General features: G+C 38.1%; 1 protein-coding gene across 1 annotated transcript in view; it reads left to right on the top strand.

Annotated features, from left to right (window-relative positions):
- LOC101355701 (guanylate-binding protein 6) overlaps nucleotides 1-11523 on the top strand; it is an 18992-nt gene extending 7469 nt beyond the window's left edge. The window contains exons 5-9 of the mRNA XM_023733386.1: nucleotides 7169-7414; nucleotides 8367-8647; nucleotides 9336-9548; nucleotides 10629-10731; nucleotides 11081-11523. Of these exons, the coding sequence (XP_023589154.1) occupies nucleotides 7169-7414; nucleotides 8367-8647; nucleotides 9336-9548; nucleotides 10629-10731; nucleotides 11081-11391 (1154 nt within the window). The 3' untranslated portion in view covers nucleotides 11392-11523. The remainder of the gene's footprint in view (nucleotides 1-7168; nucleotides 7415-8366; nucleotides 8648-9335; nucleotides 9549-10628; nucleotides 10732-11080) is intronic.
- The last annotated feature ends 3779 nt before the right edge of the window (nucleotides 11524-15302 follow it).

Here is a 15302-nt window from a genome sequence, read left to right on the forward strand (position 1 = left end):
AGTTTTGCCAGCACCATTTGTTAAAAAGACTGTCTTTTCCCCATTTGATGGACTTTGGGCCCTTGTCGAAGATCAGGTGACCGTAGTGGATGGATTTGCATCTGGGTTCTCAATTCTGTTCCAATGGTCAATGTATCTATCGTTGTACCAGTAGGAGGCTGTTTTCACTACCATAGCTGTACAGTAGGTTCTGAGGTCAGGTAGTGTGAGTCCTCCTACTTTATTCTTCTTCTTCAGTACCGTTTTACTTATCTGGGACTTCTTCCCTTTCCATATAAAGTTAATGATTAGTTTTTCCATCTCTTTAAAGAATGTTGTTGGTATTTGGATCAGGATCACATTGTATTTGTAAATTGCTTTGGGTAGAATTGTCATTTTCATGATGTTGAGTCAACGTATCCATGAGTGTGGTATGTTTTTCCATTTATGTAGATCCCTTTGGGTTTCTTGCAGTAGTGTTTTGTAGTTTTCTTTGTATAGGTCTTTTACATCCCTGGTTAGATTTATTCTAAGTATTTTATTTTTTAGGGTCTATTATAAATGGTATTGTTTTCCTGATTTCCTTTTCATCATTCTCTTTATTGGTGTATAAGAATCCAACCAATTTTGTATGTTTATCTTGTATCCTGATACTCTGCTGAAGCTTTCTATTAGTTCCCGTAGATTTCTCTTGGAGCCTTTTGGGTTTTCTACGTATAGTATCATATCATCCGCAAACAGGGACAGTTTAACTTCTTCATTACTAATTTGGGTGCCCTTTATTTCTTTTTCTTGCCTTATTTCCCTAGCTAGGACTTCCAGCACAAAGTTAAATAGGAGTAGTGATAAAGGGCATTCTTGTCTTGTTCCTGTTCTCAAGAGGAATGTTTTCAGTCTCTCTCCATAAAGAAAGATGTTGGCCATTGGTTTTGCATAGATGCCCTTTATTATGTTGAGAAATTTCCCTTCTATACCTATTTTATTGAGAGTTTTTATCAAGAATGGGTGTTGGACTTTGTCAGATGCTTTTTCTGCACCAATTAAGATGATTGTGTTATTCCTTTCTTTTCTTTTATTTATATGGTGGATTACATTGATTGATTTTCTGCTCTGATCTATATTGTTTCCTTTCTTCTGGTGGCTGTGGGCTTTTTTGCTGTTCTTTTCTATTTGTTCGAGTTGTGTAGTTAATGTTTTGACTTTCTGCTTTTCTTCTTTTTTAATGTGTGTGTCTATTGCTGTAAACTGTCCTCTGAGGACTGCCTTTGCTGTGTCCCAAAGGTTTTGGTATGGTGTATTTTCATTCTTGTTAGATTTTAGGAATTTTTTGATTCCATCTCTCATTTCTTCTATTACCCAGTGGTTTGTAAGCAAGGTGTTATTCAGTTTCCATGTAATTGATTTTTTTTCTTGCTCTTCCTGTTGTTAATTTCTAACTTAATGCATTGTGGTCAGAGAATATACCTTGTATTATCTCAATATTTTTGAATTTTGTTGAGGGTTGCTCCGTGGCCTAAGATGTGGTCTATTCTGGAGAATGTTCCCTGTGCGTTGGAAAAGAATGTGTAGTTTGCAGCTGTTGGGTGGAATGGTCTACATATGTCTGTGAGGTCAAGTTGGCTGATGGTGCCCTTTAGGTCTTCTGTATCTTTGTTGAGTTTCTTTCTAGATGTTTTCTGTCCTTTACTGACAGTGGTGTGTTCAAGTCTCCTACTATTATTGTGGAACTGTCAATTTCTCTTTTCTGTGTTGTTAGAGTTTGTTTTATGTATTTTTGAGCCATGTCATTGCGTGGGTAGAAGTTTATTATGGTATGTCTTCATGAGGGATTGTCCCTTTAATCACTATATAGTGTCTTTTTTTGTCTATTATCATGGATTTTGTTTTAAAGTCTATTTTATCTGAGATTAATATTGCCACTTCTGCTCTTTTTTGGTAGGTATTTGTTTGATTTTTTTTTCCATCCTTTATTTTTAATAAATTTATGTCTTTGTTTCTAAGATGTGTCACTTGTAGACAGCATATTGATGGATCCTGATGTTTTATCCATTCTGTCACTCTATCTCATTACGGGTGTGTTTATGCCATTTACATTCAGTGTAATTATTGACAGGTTTGAGTATATTGCTATCATTTTGTAGTGCTTTTTCTGGTGGTGCTGACTTTTTCTTTGTTCCTCTTATTCTGTGATGAATTTGTTTTGTTTGTGGATTTTTTTCATTTCTTTTGTTTTTGTAGATTTTGTTTTTACTGAGACTTTATGTTTTTCTTCTTTATTTTGATGACTAGGTTTCTTCACTTTCTTTGTGGTTACCTTGAAATTTACCCGTATCTTCCTAGGTTTGACCCAGCCTATTATTACTTCATATTATCTTACCTTCCTCTCCATTAGAAAATTCTGTATCTATACCATTTATTCCCTCTTTTATTTTTCTGATTTTGTTGTCATTTACAGATTAACCTCTCTTGTTCCCTGTTTTAATTCTTTTAGTTTCAGATAGTCTTTGAGAGTTCATTTCCTGGTTAGCATCTGTCTGCTACTATTCTGTGTCCTAGATTCAGCCTGTGGTCTGATGTTATTTGTTCTCAGGCCAAAGGACTCCCTTTGGTAATTCTTGTAAGTTTGGTTTGGTTTTTACATAGTCCCTTAATTTCTGTTTATCTGGAAATGTTCTTATTTCACCATCATATTTGAATGAGAGTTTTGCAGGATATATTATTCTTCGCAGCCAATTTTTTTCTTTCAAGGTTTTATATACGTCATCCCCACTGCCTTCTTGCCTGCATCGTTTCTGCCGAATAATCAGAGCTTAGTCTTATTGTTTCTTCTTTGTACGTGACTTTTTGTTTTTCTCAAGCTGCTCTCAGGATTCTATGTTTGTCTTTGGTTTTAGTGAGTGTGATTATAATATGCCTAGGTGATTTTCTTTTGAATTCTATCCTATATGGGGTTCATTGAGCTTCTTGGGTGGTCAACTTTTCATCTTTCATGATATTGGGGAAATTTTTTGTCAGCAGTTCTTTGATGATCCTTTCTGTGTTTTCTGTTTTCTCCCCCTGTTCTGGAATTCCGATCACTGGCAAATTTTTGCTTTTGATTGTATCCTACACAATTCTCAGCATCTCTTCATTTTTCTTTATTCTTTTTTCTGATTTTTCTTCAAATAGAGTTGTATCTAAGTTTTTGTCTTCAATTTCGCAGATCCTTTCTTCCATGGTTTCAAACCTGCTCCTCAACCTTTATATGATGCTGTCCATTTCTGACATCTTGTCATTTATCTTTTGGATTTCTATTTTTTGTCTTTGTATGATTTCTAGTTGCAAATTTATTTTGCATTTTATTCCTATATAATTTTCCTGAATTCTTCCTTTTTTCTCTATATTTTCCATGATTTTGTTTGCCTTTTCCATGAATTTGTCTATTTTTTCCTCATTTTTGTCTGCTTTTTGCTTCAACTCTTGGATAGCTCTGAATATTAGAGATTTGAATTCCCTATTATGTAGTTCTAGTGCCTTTTCTTCTGCTGGAAAGTCATCTGGTGTTTTATTTTGGACACCTACTGGAACCATCCTGTCCTGTTTTTTGTATATGTTTCAATATTGTCTGCTGTCTTCAGGATATTCGTTAATTATTTTGCTGATTTATTGATTGTAGATTTGTTTATTTCGTCCTGCTTTTTGTTTTATTTGCTTACATCTGAGCAGGTGAGCTGTGCATTCTTTGTTTTTTTTTGCTGGTATATGGGCGTGATACTTTTTGCCTCCTTATCCAATGCGCAGGGTCAGTCACTCAGCTGTGGTACAGCAGGTCCAGCTGAAGGGGAGTTACTGGGATGAGTTGTTTGTGGCATGTACTAGGGTTGACAGGGAAGGCTGGGAATCAGTGCAGGGAAGGTTCTGGTAGGCTGTGCCTGTGCTGCTCTGGGATGTGATGTTCAGTGCACGGTGCAGTTATGCAGGAAGGAGGGGGAAGACTGTGATGTGTGGAGCTAAGATGGGTATGGGGAAGAGGAGAGAGAAACAGGAGCCAAAAACAAACAAACAAACAAAAAAGACTGCTAAGGGAGCTTGCATTGGAGTGGAGAGATGAGAGACCGAAAAAAGAGAAAAACAAAAAAAAGAATAAAAAATAAATAAAAATTAGAAAACAAAAGCCCCCAAGGACCTCTCAGATGTGACTGCGAAGACTGGGGAGGTGACTCCCAGGCCATGAAGTACAGCCAGGCTGGAAAGAGCAGAGATGTCACACAGCACCAGCTATTCGGGAAACAGGAGGAAAAAGTAAGTATAGAGAGACAATCAACTGAGAAATGAAGAAATACAAAAAGGGAAAAATAGAGAAAAGAAAACTAAGAAAAAAAAAAACAAAGAAAAACAAACAAACTAAAAAGAAAAATGAAATGCCCCCAGGGATCCTACTTCACGGTTGCACAGCCTGAGGAAGTAGCTCCCAAGCAGTGAAGTACAGCCCGGCTAGAAGGGGCTCCCAAGCCAAGAAAAGAAAAAGAAAACAAATAAAGAAACCAGAACAGAACAAATCAAAACACACAAACAAACAAAAAAGCCCCGGGGATCTCACCAGTGTGGTGGCCCGGGCTGGGAAGCAGTTCCACAGTCGAGTGGCTTTTCACAGCCTTTCAGGAAGAAGCAAAGATGGCATACAGAGCCAGGTATTTGACATCAAGGAAGGGGAGGTAGTAGAGCTATGGAAGAAACCAAAAGAAGTGGAAAAAAGCAACACCAGCAACAAACACATGGCACTCAAGGAGCCGGCCAGTGTGGGCGAGTGGAATCCAAGCAGCAAAGGGCAGGAGCTGGTGCGTCCCAGCCAAGAGACTGTAGCTGCAGGAAGCAGGGGAGGTCGAGGGGGGTGAAGAAGGGTGGGGGAGTGGGAAAGCATATATTGCTGGTTACCTGTTGTTCTGTCTCCTGCTGGGAGCTCTGTGAAGCTGCTTTCCCATACTCCCTGTTTACCAATCTCCAACAGGAATCCTAGATGATGAATCTGTGCTACTTTAGTTGATAGGGGACCTCTGCATGTATCTCTCCTCGGTCTCTGTTCCCTGTCAGTTTATTATTCTATTTGGTGCTTGGCTGAGTTCTATATCTCTTCATTTGATGCTTCATTTGATGCTTAGGGTTCCAGGATTGATGTTTGTCTCTGTTTGACTTAGTTTTTCAGGTCTTTGCTGTGGAGGGACGATGTAGTGTTTCTGTCTATAGTGCCACGTTGGCCGTTGTAAATTAAATTTAATTTTCAAACTGGCATTGAAGGTCTATGTCAAGGGAGCTCAATAAACATATTGTTGTTGTTAGTTACCTTGGAGTTGGCTCTGACTCACAGCAACCTTATCTATAACAGTACTAACTGTTGTCTGCTCCTGTGCCATCTTCATGATTGTTGTTATGTTTGAGTCCATTGTTGTGGCTAAATTGTTTCAATCCATCCTTTGTTTTTGTTGGTCTTCTAATTTACCAAACATGATGTCTTTTTCTAGTGAATGATCTCTCCTGATGACGTGTACAAAGTAAGTGAGTCAGTCTTGCCATCCTTGCTTCTAGGGAACATTCTGGTAGTATTTATTTAGAGTGATTTGTTCATTCTTTTGGCAGTCGACTGTGTATTTAATATTCTTTACCAAAACTGCAGTTTGAATGCATCAATTCTTCTTCTGTCGTCCTTTTTCATTATCCAACTTCCTCATCAATAGGAAGTGACTGAAAAGACCACAGTTTGAGTCAGATGCTACTCAGTCATCAAAGTGACATCTTTGCTTTGTAAAACCTTAAAGAGGTCTTTTGCTACAGTTTTGCCTAATGCAATATGTCATTTGATTTCTTGGGTGCTGCTTCAATGGATGTTGATTGCTCATCCAAGTAATGAAATCCTTGACATCTTTGATTTCTTTGTAATTTATCATGATGTTGTTTATTGGTTCAAGTGTGAGGATTTTCATTTTCTTTATGTTCAATTATAGTATATACTGAAGGCTGTAGTGTTTAACCTTTATCAGTAAGCTTCAAGTTGTCTTTATTTTCAGCAGGCAAGCTTGTGTTAGCCCCATATCACAGATTATTAAGGAGTCTTCCTTCAGTCCTGATGCCATATTCTTCTTCATATAGTCCAGCTTCTTGAATTATTTGTTCAGCATACTGCTTGAATAAGTAAGGTGACAGGATACAATCCTGCTACACACCTAATTTTGAGCTATGCAGTATCCCCTTGTTTTGTTCAAATGAAGGCTTCTTGATTTATGAACAGGTTCCACATGAGCACATTTGTTTTGAAATTTTCATTGTTCACACTGTTATCCATAATTTTTTATGATCCACACAGTCAAATGTCTTTGTGTAGTCGATAAAACACATGTAAATATCTTTCTGATCTTCTCTGGTTATCGCCAAGATCCATATGACATCAGCAATGATATTCCTTTTTCCCTGTGATCTTGTAAATCAAACAGGAACTTTTGGCAGTTCCCTGTCAAAGTATGCTGCAAATGTTTTTGAATTATCTGCATCAATGTTTTGCTAGCTTGTGATACTAATGATATTGTTTGACAATTTCTGCATCTCATTTGAATACCTTTCTTTGGAATAAGCACAGATATAGATCTCATCCAGTCAATTGGCCAGGTAGCTGTCTTTGAAATTTCTTTACATAGAGAAGTAAGGGCTTCCAGTGTTCTATGTGTTTGTTGAACCATCTCAATCGGTATTCCGTCAATTTCTGGAGCCTTTTCTCACCAATGCCTTCAGTGCAGCTTAAATTGTTTCTGTAATTACCAGTGACTCTAGATCATATAATACCTCCTAAAATGGCTGAAAGTCAACCAACCCTTTTTGGTACAGTGACTCTGTGTATTCCTTCCATCTTGTTTTGATACTTCCTGCATCATTCTTTTTTTTTTTTGCCCATAGAATCCTTCAATATTGCAACTCAAGGCTTGAATTTTCTCTTTAGTTTATTCAACTTGAGAAATGCTGATTCTGTTCTTTCTTTTTTTTTCCTAATTTCATGTCTTTGCACATTTTATCATAATACTATAGTAGCTACTTTGTTCTTAACAGGTTTCAGAACATGGAAGCATTGAAGACTGCAAAGATACAAAAGTCAATGGTCATGAAAATCTTTAGCTTCCGTGCCCCAAGGCTTTGGCCACTGTAATATTTTTTTCCTATTTTTCAGGTAAGAATCTCAAAGCCCAAATATCCAATCAGCCCAGGGAGTGCATCAGGAATTTCTTTCCAAACCGGAAGTGTTTTGTCTTTGACCGGCCATCAAGTGACAAAAAACTCCTAGCCCATATTGAGGATGTGCGAGAATATGAACTGGATCCTAATTTTCAGGAGCAAACAAAAAAATTCTGTTCTTACATATTCACCAATGCAAAAACCAAGACCCTCAGAGAGGGAATCATAGTCAACGGGAATCGTGAGTCTCTTTTTCATATTCATGTGGGGCCTAATATGTGTTGGGAGTCCCTTGGTGGTGCAAATGGTTAAGCACACAACTACTAGTTGAAAGGTTGGCAGTTTGAACCTACCCAGCAATGCCTCGAGAGATAAGCCTGGTGATCTGCTTCTGAAAGGTTACAGCCTTGAAAACCCTACAGGTCAGTTCTACTCTGCACTTGTGGGTTCTCTATGAGTTGGAATCGACTTGACAGCAACTAACAACAACAGAAATATGTGTTGAATATATTATATAATGTGTTTCTTAGAATTTTTTTTGATTCTTTATAGAAGTATGGATATACAGATATTTACACTCCATGAAGAAATATGTATATTTTAGTGTTTATATTTTTTAGGGGGTTTGCAAATCCCTCTCCAAAATTGTAAGCATTGTCATGGATATCTGGGGCTTCATGTTTCTGAAAAAACCCTCCACTGATGATAAAATTACTAAAGGCATATATAAGAACAGAATATACCATCTTCTCAGGGAAAGTCCTATATGATAAATGTTCTTTGCAAGGAGAATACAAAAGATATTTTTTGGAGTTTAATGCAGCCCACAAATAAATATTAGCCCATAAATTCCTAAAAATTCACTGGAAGCCTAAGAATTAGGAATAAATATAGTGTAATTTACCCTGCCTTATCTGATTACTTGTGTAATCTATTTTCCTTTTAATTTCTTTTAATGGGAAATTACATTTTTCCTGACACTCCTGAGTAGGTTGGATGAAGGTAGACACTTTATTTTTCTAATGCTCTGACCTGGAGAACCATACAAGGAGGAGTCAATAGGAAAATGAAGGTGATGATATTAGAAGGAAGTAGGGGTGTGTGTGTGTGTGCACGCGTGCATGTGATTTTAGAAATGTAGTCTCAGAATCTAGGAACTTGCTATTTATCCCTAAATTTCCTGCCTCATTCAGGGCTGGGAACTCTGGTGGAGACCTATGTGGATACCATCAACAGTGGAGCAGTGCCTTGTTTAGAGAATGCGGTGACAACTCTGGCCCAACGTGAGAACTCGGCAGCCATGCAGAAGGCAGCTGACCACTACAGTGAGCAGATGGCTCAGCGTGCAAGGCTCCCCACAGACACGCTCCAGGAGCTTCTGGATGTGCACATGGCCTGTGAGAAGGAAGCCATTGCAGTCTTCATGGAGCACTGCTTCAAGGATGAAAATCAAGAGTTCCAGAAGATGCTTGTGGTACTTAATATTTACCTTTTGTGACACTTCCCATTAAGAAATGAAGCCTACAGGTGCCTTTATTGACTCTATGGCTTATCTCTAACTAAGGATAAAGTAATCTGAATTCTCATAAGAGAGAGAGTTACAGGGGTTATATTTCCTTCTTTTTTCCCCCTAAAGGTTGTGCACTTTATCCAGAAATCTAGATGATCGCTGAACAAAATCAGTATAGGTAACTCTTTATGTGAATACTTCTGTGGAGTCAAATCCTTCAACAAAACAGCCAAAAGTCATTCCGGAGCTTATCGATTTTCTGAACATACTTTCCCATTCCTTAGGACCAACGTTTCACTTATCAGAGCCTCATTCCAGGCTATTCTTAACTTTAATGCTCTTGTATCCTTGTATCATTGAAGATAGAATCGCTGACTGCTATAGGTGCAAAGAATCACAGAGGTTACATAATGCAAACCCATCATTTCACAAATGAGAAAACTGAGTCCCAGGCAGGTTAGGAAAGTTCTCAGAAATGGGAGTAGATCAAGTCCCCTGATTCCTGATTCATTGCATGCCCTTGTTGTTGTTGTTAGGTGTCATTGAGTCGATTTTTACTTATGGCAACAATTGACAATTCTCCTAGTTTCTTTAAAATTTTATCTTCCCAATTTCTTTCTTCTGATGACTTTCTTCTACATTTCCCTTGTAGGAAATCGTAAAGAAGAAAAAGGAGGATTTCTTGCTGCAGAATGAAGAGGCCTCTGTTAAATACTCTTGGGATAAACTGAATCATCTTTCAAAGGCCCTGATGGAAAGTATTTCAGCTGGAACTTTTTTTGTCCCTGGAGGGTACAAGCTCTACATAGAAACAAAGAAAAAGATTGAACGGGACTATTCTCAAGTACCCAGGAAAGGAGTAAAGGTGAGGAACAAGTGGAGCACAAGGACACCTACAGACCAGAATCAAAGGTTCCCTGAAACCTCATAACACAGCAGCAGCTGTAGGAAGAGGAGAGCATGGTGATATCATAAATCCTTTAACTTTCAATGTCCATTATTTATTCATTATTAACATTTATGTGTACAAATGTTTGGCAGTAGAAATGTTCAGTTACAATGAAAGAGTATGGGAATCAGAAATCCAGGGGAAACAGAACAGAAATGATTCATTCCCTTCATCAAACCAAGAGGCAAGCATTTTGCCAAGGGCTGAGGATTTACAAATAAAGTCAGAGTCTTTGCACTCAAGGTGGATCAAAAGTGAGAAATAGTCAAGTAAATGGACAATTGCAGACAGAGCTAAACACTATGAACCTGTGGTCCAGAGCTGCACCAGTCGTGGTAATAAACATGACAATAACAATACAACTAAAATATATCAAACAATTATATCTGTTGTGGCAGTCAATTATAAGCACTTTCCCTAGAGGTTTTAATTTGATCTTCCAAATCAGGTATGAAGCATTGTACTCATACACTCCACATTTTCCAGATGGGAACTGAGAGGCACAGGTAGGCTAAATAACTTGCCTAAAGTTACACATCCAGCAAGTGTCAGGGGAGAGCAGCAACAGAGATTAGAGGAAGCATTTCCCATTGATTGAGAAGATGGTCTAGGAAACCTCCCGGAAAAGGAAGGTGATGTAAATTTTGAAGTATTTGTACATGTGTTATCCAAGATGAGATGTTACATGAAGGGAAGAGCCCCAGGTAGATAGATGTACAAATATGGAAAAGCACCCAAGGGTGTGTGATTGTACAACTGTGCATAGTTCTGAGTGGCTAGAACCTAATTCGGGTGGTGGGAAGTGGCACCATAAGAGGAATTGCAGGGAGAGGGAAATGGCGGTAAGGAGAGTCTCTCATCACATTAAGTTTGGACTTGGTAGTGATCTGCCGGAGGATTTTAACAGGAAGTAAAAATGACATGAACAGACTTGTTGATGCAGCACTAATCTCCTCAGTGAAAATTTCAGTCCTTTGCTTTTTCTTGGTTCCTCAGGCAAACGAGGTCCTCCAGAGCTTCCTGCAGTCTCAGGCACCAATAGAAAATTCCATTCTGCAGTCAGACAAAGCCCTCACAAATGCAGAGAAGGCCATAGCAGGTACAGTGGCAAGGCTCAGCCCACAGTGGGCAGGTTTGTTCCTGCAATACCCTCTGAGGAATCTTACAGGAAGATAGATCTTCCTGAAACAATGTTCTTCCTCTCCTTCTGTGGAACTCACGCTGTGCTGAATCTGAAAATAACAAGGGGATTGTGGTTGTAAGTCCACCCATACAGGCAGGGGCTTTCCCATCACATTTGCAAACCTACTCTTGATGTCCAAGTGGCTACTGGGTGAATTCAGGGATTTGCCAACCCCCTTTCGAATTTTGTTTTGTCTATGATCTCAGTCAGGTAGAGCTCAAGCCTGACTATTATTTTCTTTTCTTTGTAAAATCTTCATGGGCAGTGGAGCGAGCCAAGAAGGAGGCAGCTGAGAAGGAACTGGAACTTCTAAGACAGAAACAGATGGAGCAGCAGCAGCAAGAGGAGGCTCAAGACAGGAGTTTACAGGAAAACAAGGGCCAACTGAAAGAGAAACTGGAGAAGGAAAGAGAGAACTATATTAGAGAGTTAGAAAGGATAATGGAGCATAAGTTGAAGGTAAGTCTGGCTGGGACCTTGGTAGATCCTGAAGGTCATTGCCTTGGTGCCTCAAGAAGGGGGAGGGGTTCTAGGTTAGAGCAATATAAAGAATCTTCATTGCCATCTACTGGATGATTCACTAGAGGCCCTGAATCCTTTTAGTTTTTCAAGGGGCCTTTGAGTTCTGCTTCACACTGAGCCTCTGGAGAGTCCAGAATGACTTTGGCCCATCCAAGCCTTTGGGGAATATAAATAGGTTTGAACTGCTGTTTTGGATGATTCTAAACTCATCTCACAAGATCACATATTTCAACCAGGTGTATCTAATACAAGCAGCAGCTGGTTTACTTTACCAAGGTCACTGCCAATTATCAGGAACCCAAAGACCCTGAGTTACAGCCACACTGACCTAAAACTATCAGATGAGTCCTAATTAGAAATACAGGCAACTGTTAACATCTAAACTTGCTGCATTCATCTCTGCTGAGGATAGCCAGCCCAGGTCACCACTTAGCACTGGGGAATTCTCTCTTTTTCCATCTGGAAGTATTTATAAAGATTTCGAGATTAGCTTATAAATTCCCATTATTTTGAAGATGTAGATGACCATGCAATCCCAAGTAAGACTTAGAGTTACTACAATTTTCCCAACTGGCATTTTTTGGTTGGAACCTATTACAGCATTTGTTCTCATGCCTGGTTTAGCACCCTAGCAAAACCCAGCTGGTGGGTGAATATTATCAAGGTTGTAAACTGCTTTTTCTCAACGTCCATTTTCGAGGCAGAAGATATTCCTTGTTGCAAATATTCTCCTTCATGATCTAGTAAGAGAGAACATTTCTGGGAGTAAAATATAGACAGTTTCACAAATTCCTAAATACAAAATGTGATTCTTTAAAAAATTCAGATTCTAGAATATTTACTCCTTTCGCATCTCTTATTTTAGGTCCGGGAAGATCTGCTTAATGAAGGATTTAGAAAGAAGTCTGAAGAGATGGATGCAGAGATTAATTATTTGAAAAATATTGTTTATAAGAGTACAAATGATAATACTTCCTTGATTTCACAGGCCCTGGACAAATTTGCCATTGAAATCACCTCAATCCTGTCTGCTCCTGCTAAATTACTTGGTCACATTGTGAAAGGCGTCAGCTCACTGTTTAAAAAGGATTAGCTGTAGAACATACGCTGAATGTTAAGTCAACTGGGACCTTGTTAGTGCCTGAATTACAGAATGTGGATATATGCTCCGACTTATTTTTGGTGTTTAAGTTTTTCACTTCTCTCTAGCAAAATCTTAAACTTAAAATTGCCTACTAGAGGATATCAGTGCCTGGCAGACATTAGATAGAATAACTGTTGATTTTATTAGTTAATTTAAAGGGGAGACGAATAGTGCTTTAACACTGGTGTTGGCAAATTTTGGCATGTGGGCCAATACAGGTCTGCTACCTGTTTTTATAAATAAAGTTTTATTGGAACACAGCCATGCTCATTGGTTTATGGCTGCTTTCGTGTCACAATGGTAGAGTTGAGTAGTTGAAACAAACTCTGTACGGTCCAAAAAGACTAAAATATTTATTACCTAGCCCCTGAGAGAAAACGTTTGCTGTCCCCAGTTTAGAAGATAGAATAGAGAACAAGATCAAACTTGATGTAGCAGTAAAAAATACTTTAAATAAATTTATCAAGATTGCTACTGAAAATCACAAAAAGAATTATACAAAGTATACATATTTAAGTCAATTTTCTCTAATTAATCTGTAAATTTAATGTGCTCTCATGTAAAATATCAAAAAGATGTTTTTCTGAAGTTAGGCATGCTGCCTTCATAAAAGAAAGTCAAAAGACAAACAATACTCTGAAAAGATATTTTTAATTATTATCACAGAAAAAGAGGTAATTTATTTAAGATTTATGCTAGAAAGGTTTACTCAATATATATGGGTAGATAATTCACAGAAAATAATTAAGGTAATCCACTTTTAATTATTAGAAAACAAAACTAAAATATAATCATTCATATAATCTTTCACTTCTCAGATTGACAAGGATTAATAAATTCGATAGCAAGTTGTGTTTGAAGGATTGTAGAAAAAGAATTACTCTCATATGGGAGTACAATTGTATAATATGTGTTGAGAATAAGTCATAGTTCTTATTACATTTTAATGTTTCTATACTTTGGTTTAGCACATTCACTTTTAGTGAATATATGTGTGCAAGATCATACACAGAAACACAAGAGGTCCGTTGAGGCATTGCTTGTAGAAGATTGGAAAGTATTTAATGACCCATTTACATGGGATTTAGTAATACAAATTTTAGTATGTACGTATAGTGGACTACTATGTAGCCACTACATAAACAGAGAGTGGAGCTCTATTTGTACTAATATAGAACAATCTTCAAGATAAATTCATAATAAAAAATGAGATGCAAGAAAGTATACACTGTAATCACTGTAAAAATGCAATTAGCATATGCAACCATACATATATACACAGAATATCTCTGGACAGATTCATGAGAAACTAGTAACATTGATTCCTTCCGGGGAGAACTGGGTGGGAAGGATGCTTTTCGTTATACATTCTATCTTTTGAATTTTGTAAAATGAGCTTCTATTGTCATTCAGAAACAAATAAGAAAAAATGTAATGTATAATACTAATAATGATTCTTATTCTTTTATAAGGCATGGAAATTACCATTAGATGATGATGTTGTTCATTGTTCCTAGGAGGTCTAGGAACAAGATTGGAGTGCTGGAAAGCACAAAATTTGCATCCAGTCTTGTTTTCATTTTGGTGTTGGTTTTTTGAATTCCTTATATTCACTTCAAAACTAAGGCTTAAAGTTTCCTGTGATCCTTTGAAATATCAGCTAGAGTGACTTCTACTTTCTATTTCTGAAGTACAATTTTAAAGGGTTAGAAGCAGAAATACCGAACAATAAGAACATGCACTGGTGAAAGGAATACTACTATTCTTAAAAAGTTCACTGGTGGCGCCTCCTCTGTAGGGCAGGGCAGATGGAAAATGTGCTATTGCAGAACGGACTCACTGATAGTGTTGGGGATGATAGACCTGACACAGTGGAGGCCAGGTGGTGACACTTAATCAACAGATGTCGAATAGATACAATTATAGTCAGGAGCAGCACATTTGGAGTGGCAGCCAAGAAGACCTGACCCATATGGAATTCAGAAGATAGCGAATAGAATAGGGCATTGGTTGGGTCAAAAGGGATGGGGAGTCAGCAATTAACGAAATCAAGGTTCGTTTATCAGGAAGCTGAGAGGTAGCGCCCAAAAGAATCATTAGCCTTGGTCTGAGCCAATGTTAGACATGGAACCCATTGCTTCAAGGAGAAGCCAGGTCCTCAGAAATAAGGATCCTGCAACTCCAAGACAAGGATAAGTTAAAATGTTCCCCTAGTGCTCCCCCAAGGGGATCTCTGTGCACTGGAGAAATGGGGAATACCCAACCTTTCGAGAATTCCTGGAATCAGGATCCAAGTTGTAATCTACATCCAGATACCTGAAGGACCTCATAGACCTCCTGTTAAGGTAAGAGCACATGAGGAGCAGGTAATAAATATACTGCTGGCCCAGGTCCAACTGACTCGTGTCCAGTATTTGCTTTTTGTTACATAGTAAAAGTCATCTGAGGAGTGAGACCATTTGTTTTTCTGTGCCTCCCCTCAGAGTATGTTTAGGCATGGAATGTGCTAAATAAGCATCTGCTGTAAAAACAAAGGCACGATGCTTACATGTGTGTTTGTAATTCCTAGAATCCCATGAACTCTCCAAAGGTCAGACTTAACAGACAATTTGGATTTTAGGCACCATATTAAGTTCTCTAGGGGGGTAATTTAAACACTACCAGAACAAAAAAACCTTACTGGTCCAGTCTCCTCCACGGTGACATTGTGATTCAAAGTTTCTGTTCCTCTGTGAGGGTTTTACATATCTGCACTTTTAAACTGCTCTATCCAGCTGTGTCTTCAAGTGTTTAGAAGGAAGAAAAGCTTTGCCTTTATAAG

This window comes from Trichechus manatus, unplaced genomic scaffold, assembly GCF_000243295.1.
Source record: "Trichechus manatus latirostris isolate Lorelei unplaced genomic scaffold, TriManLat1.0 scaffold00058, whole genome shotgun sequence".
NCBI lineage: Eukaryota > Metazoa > Chordata > Mammalia > Sirenia > Trichechidae > Trichechus > Trichechus manatus.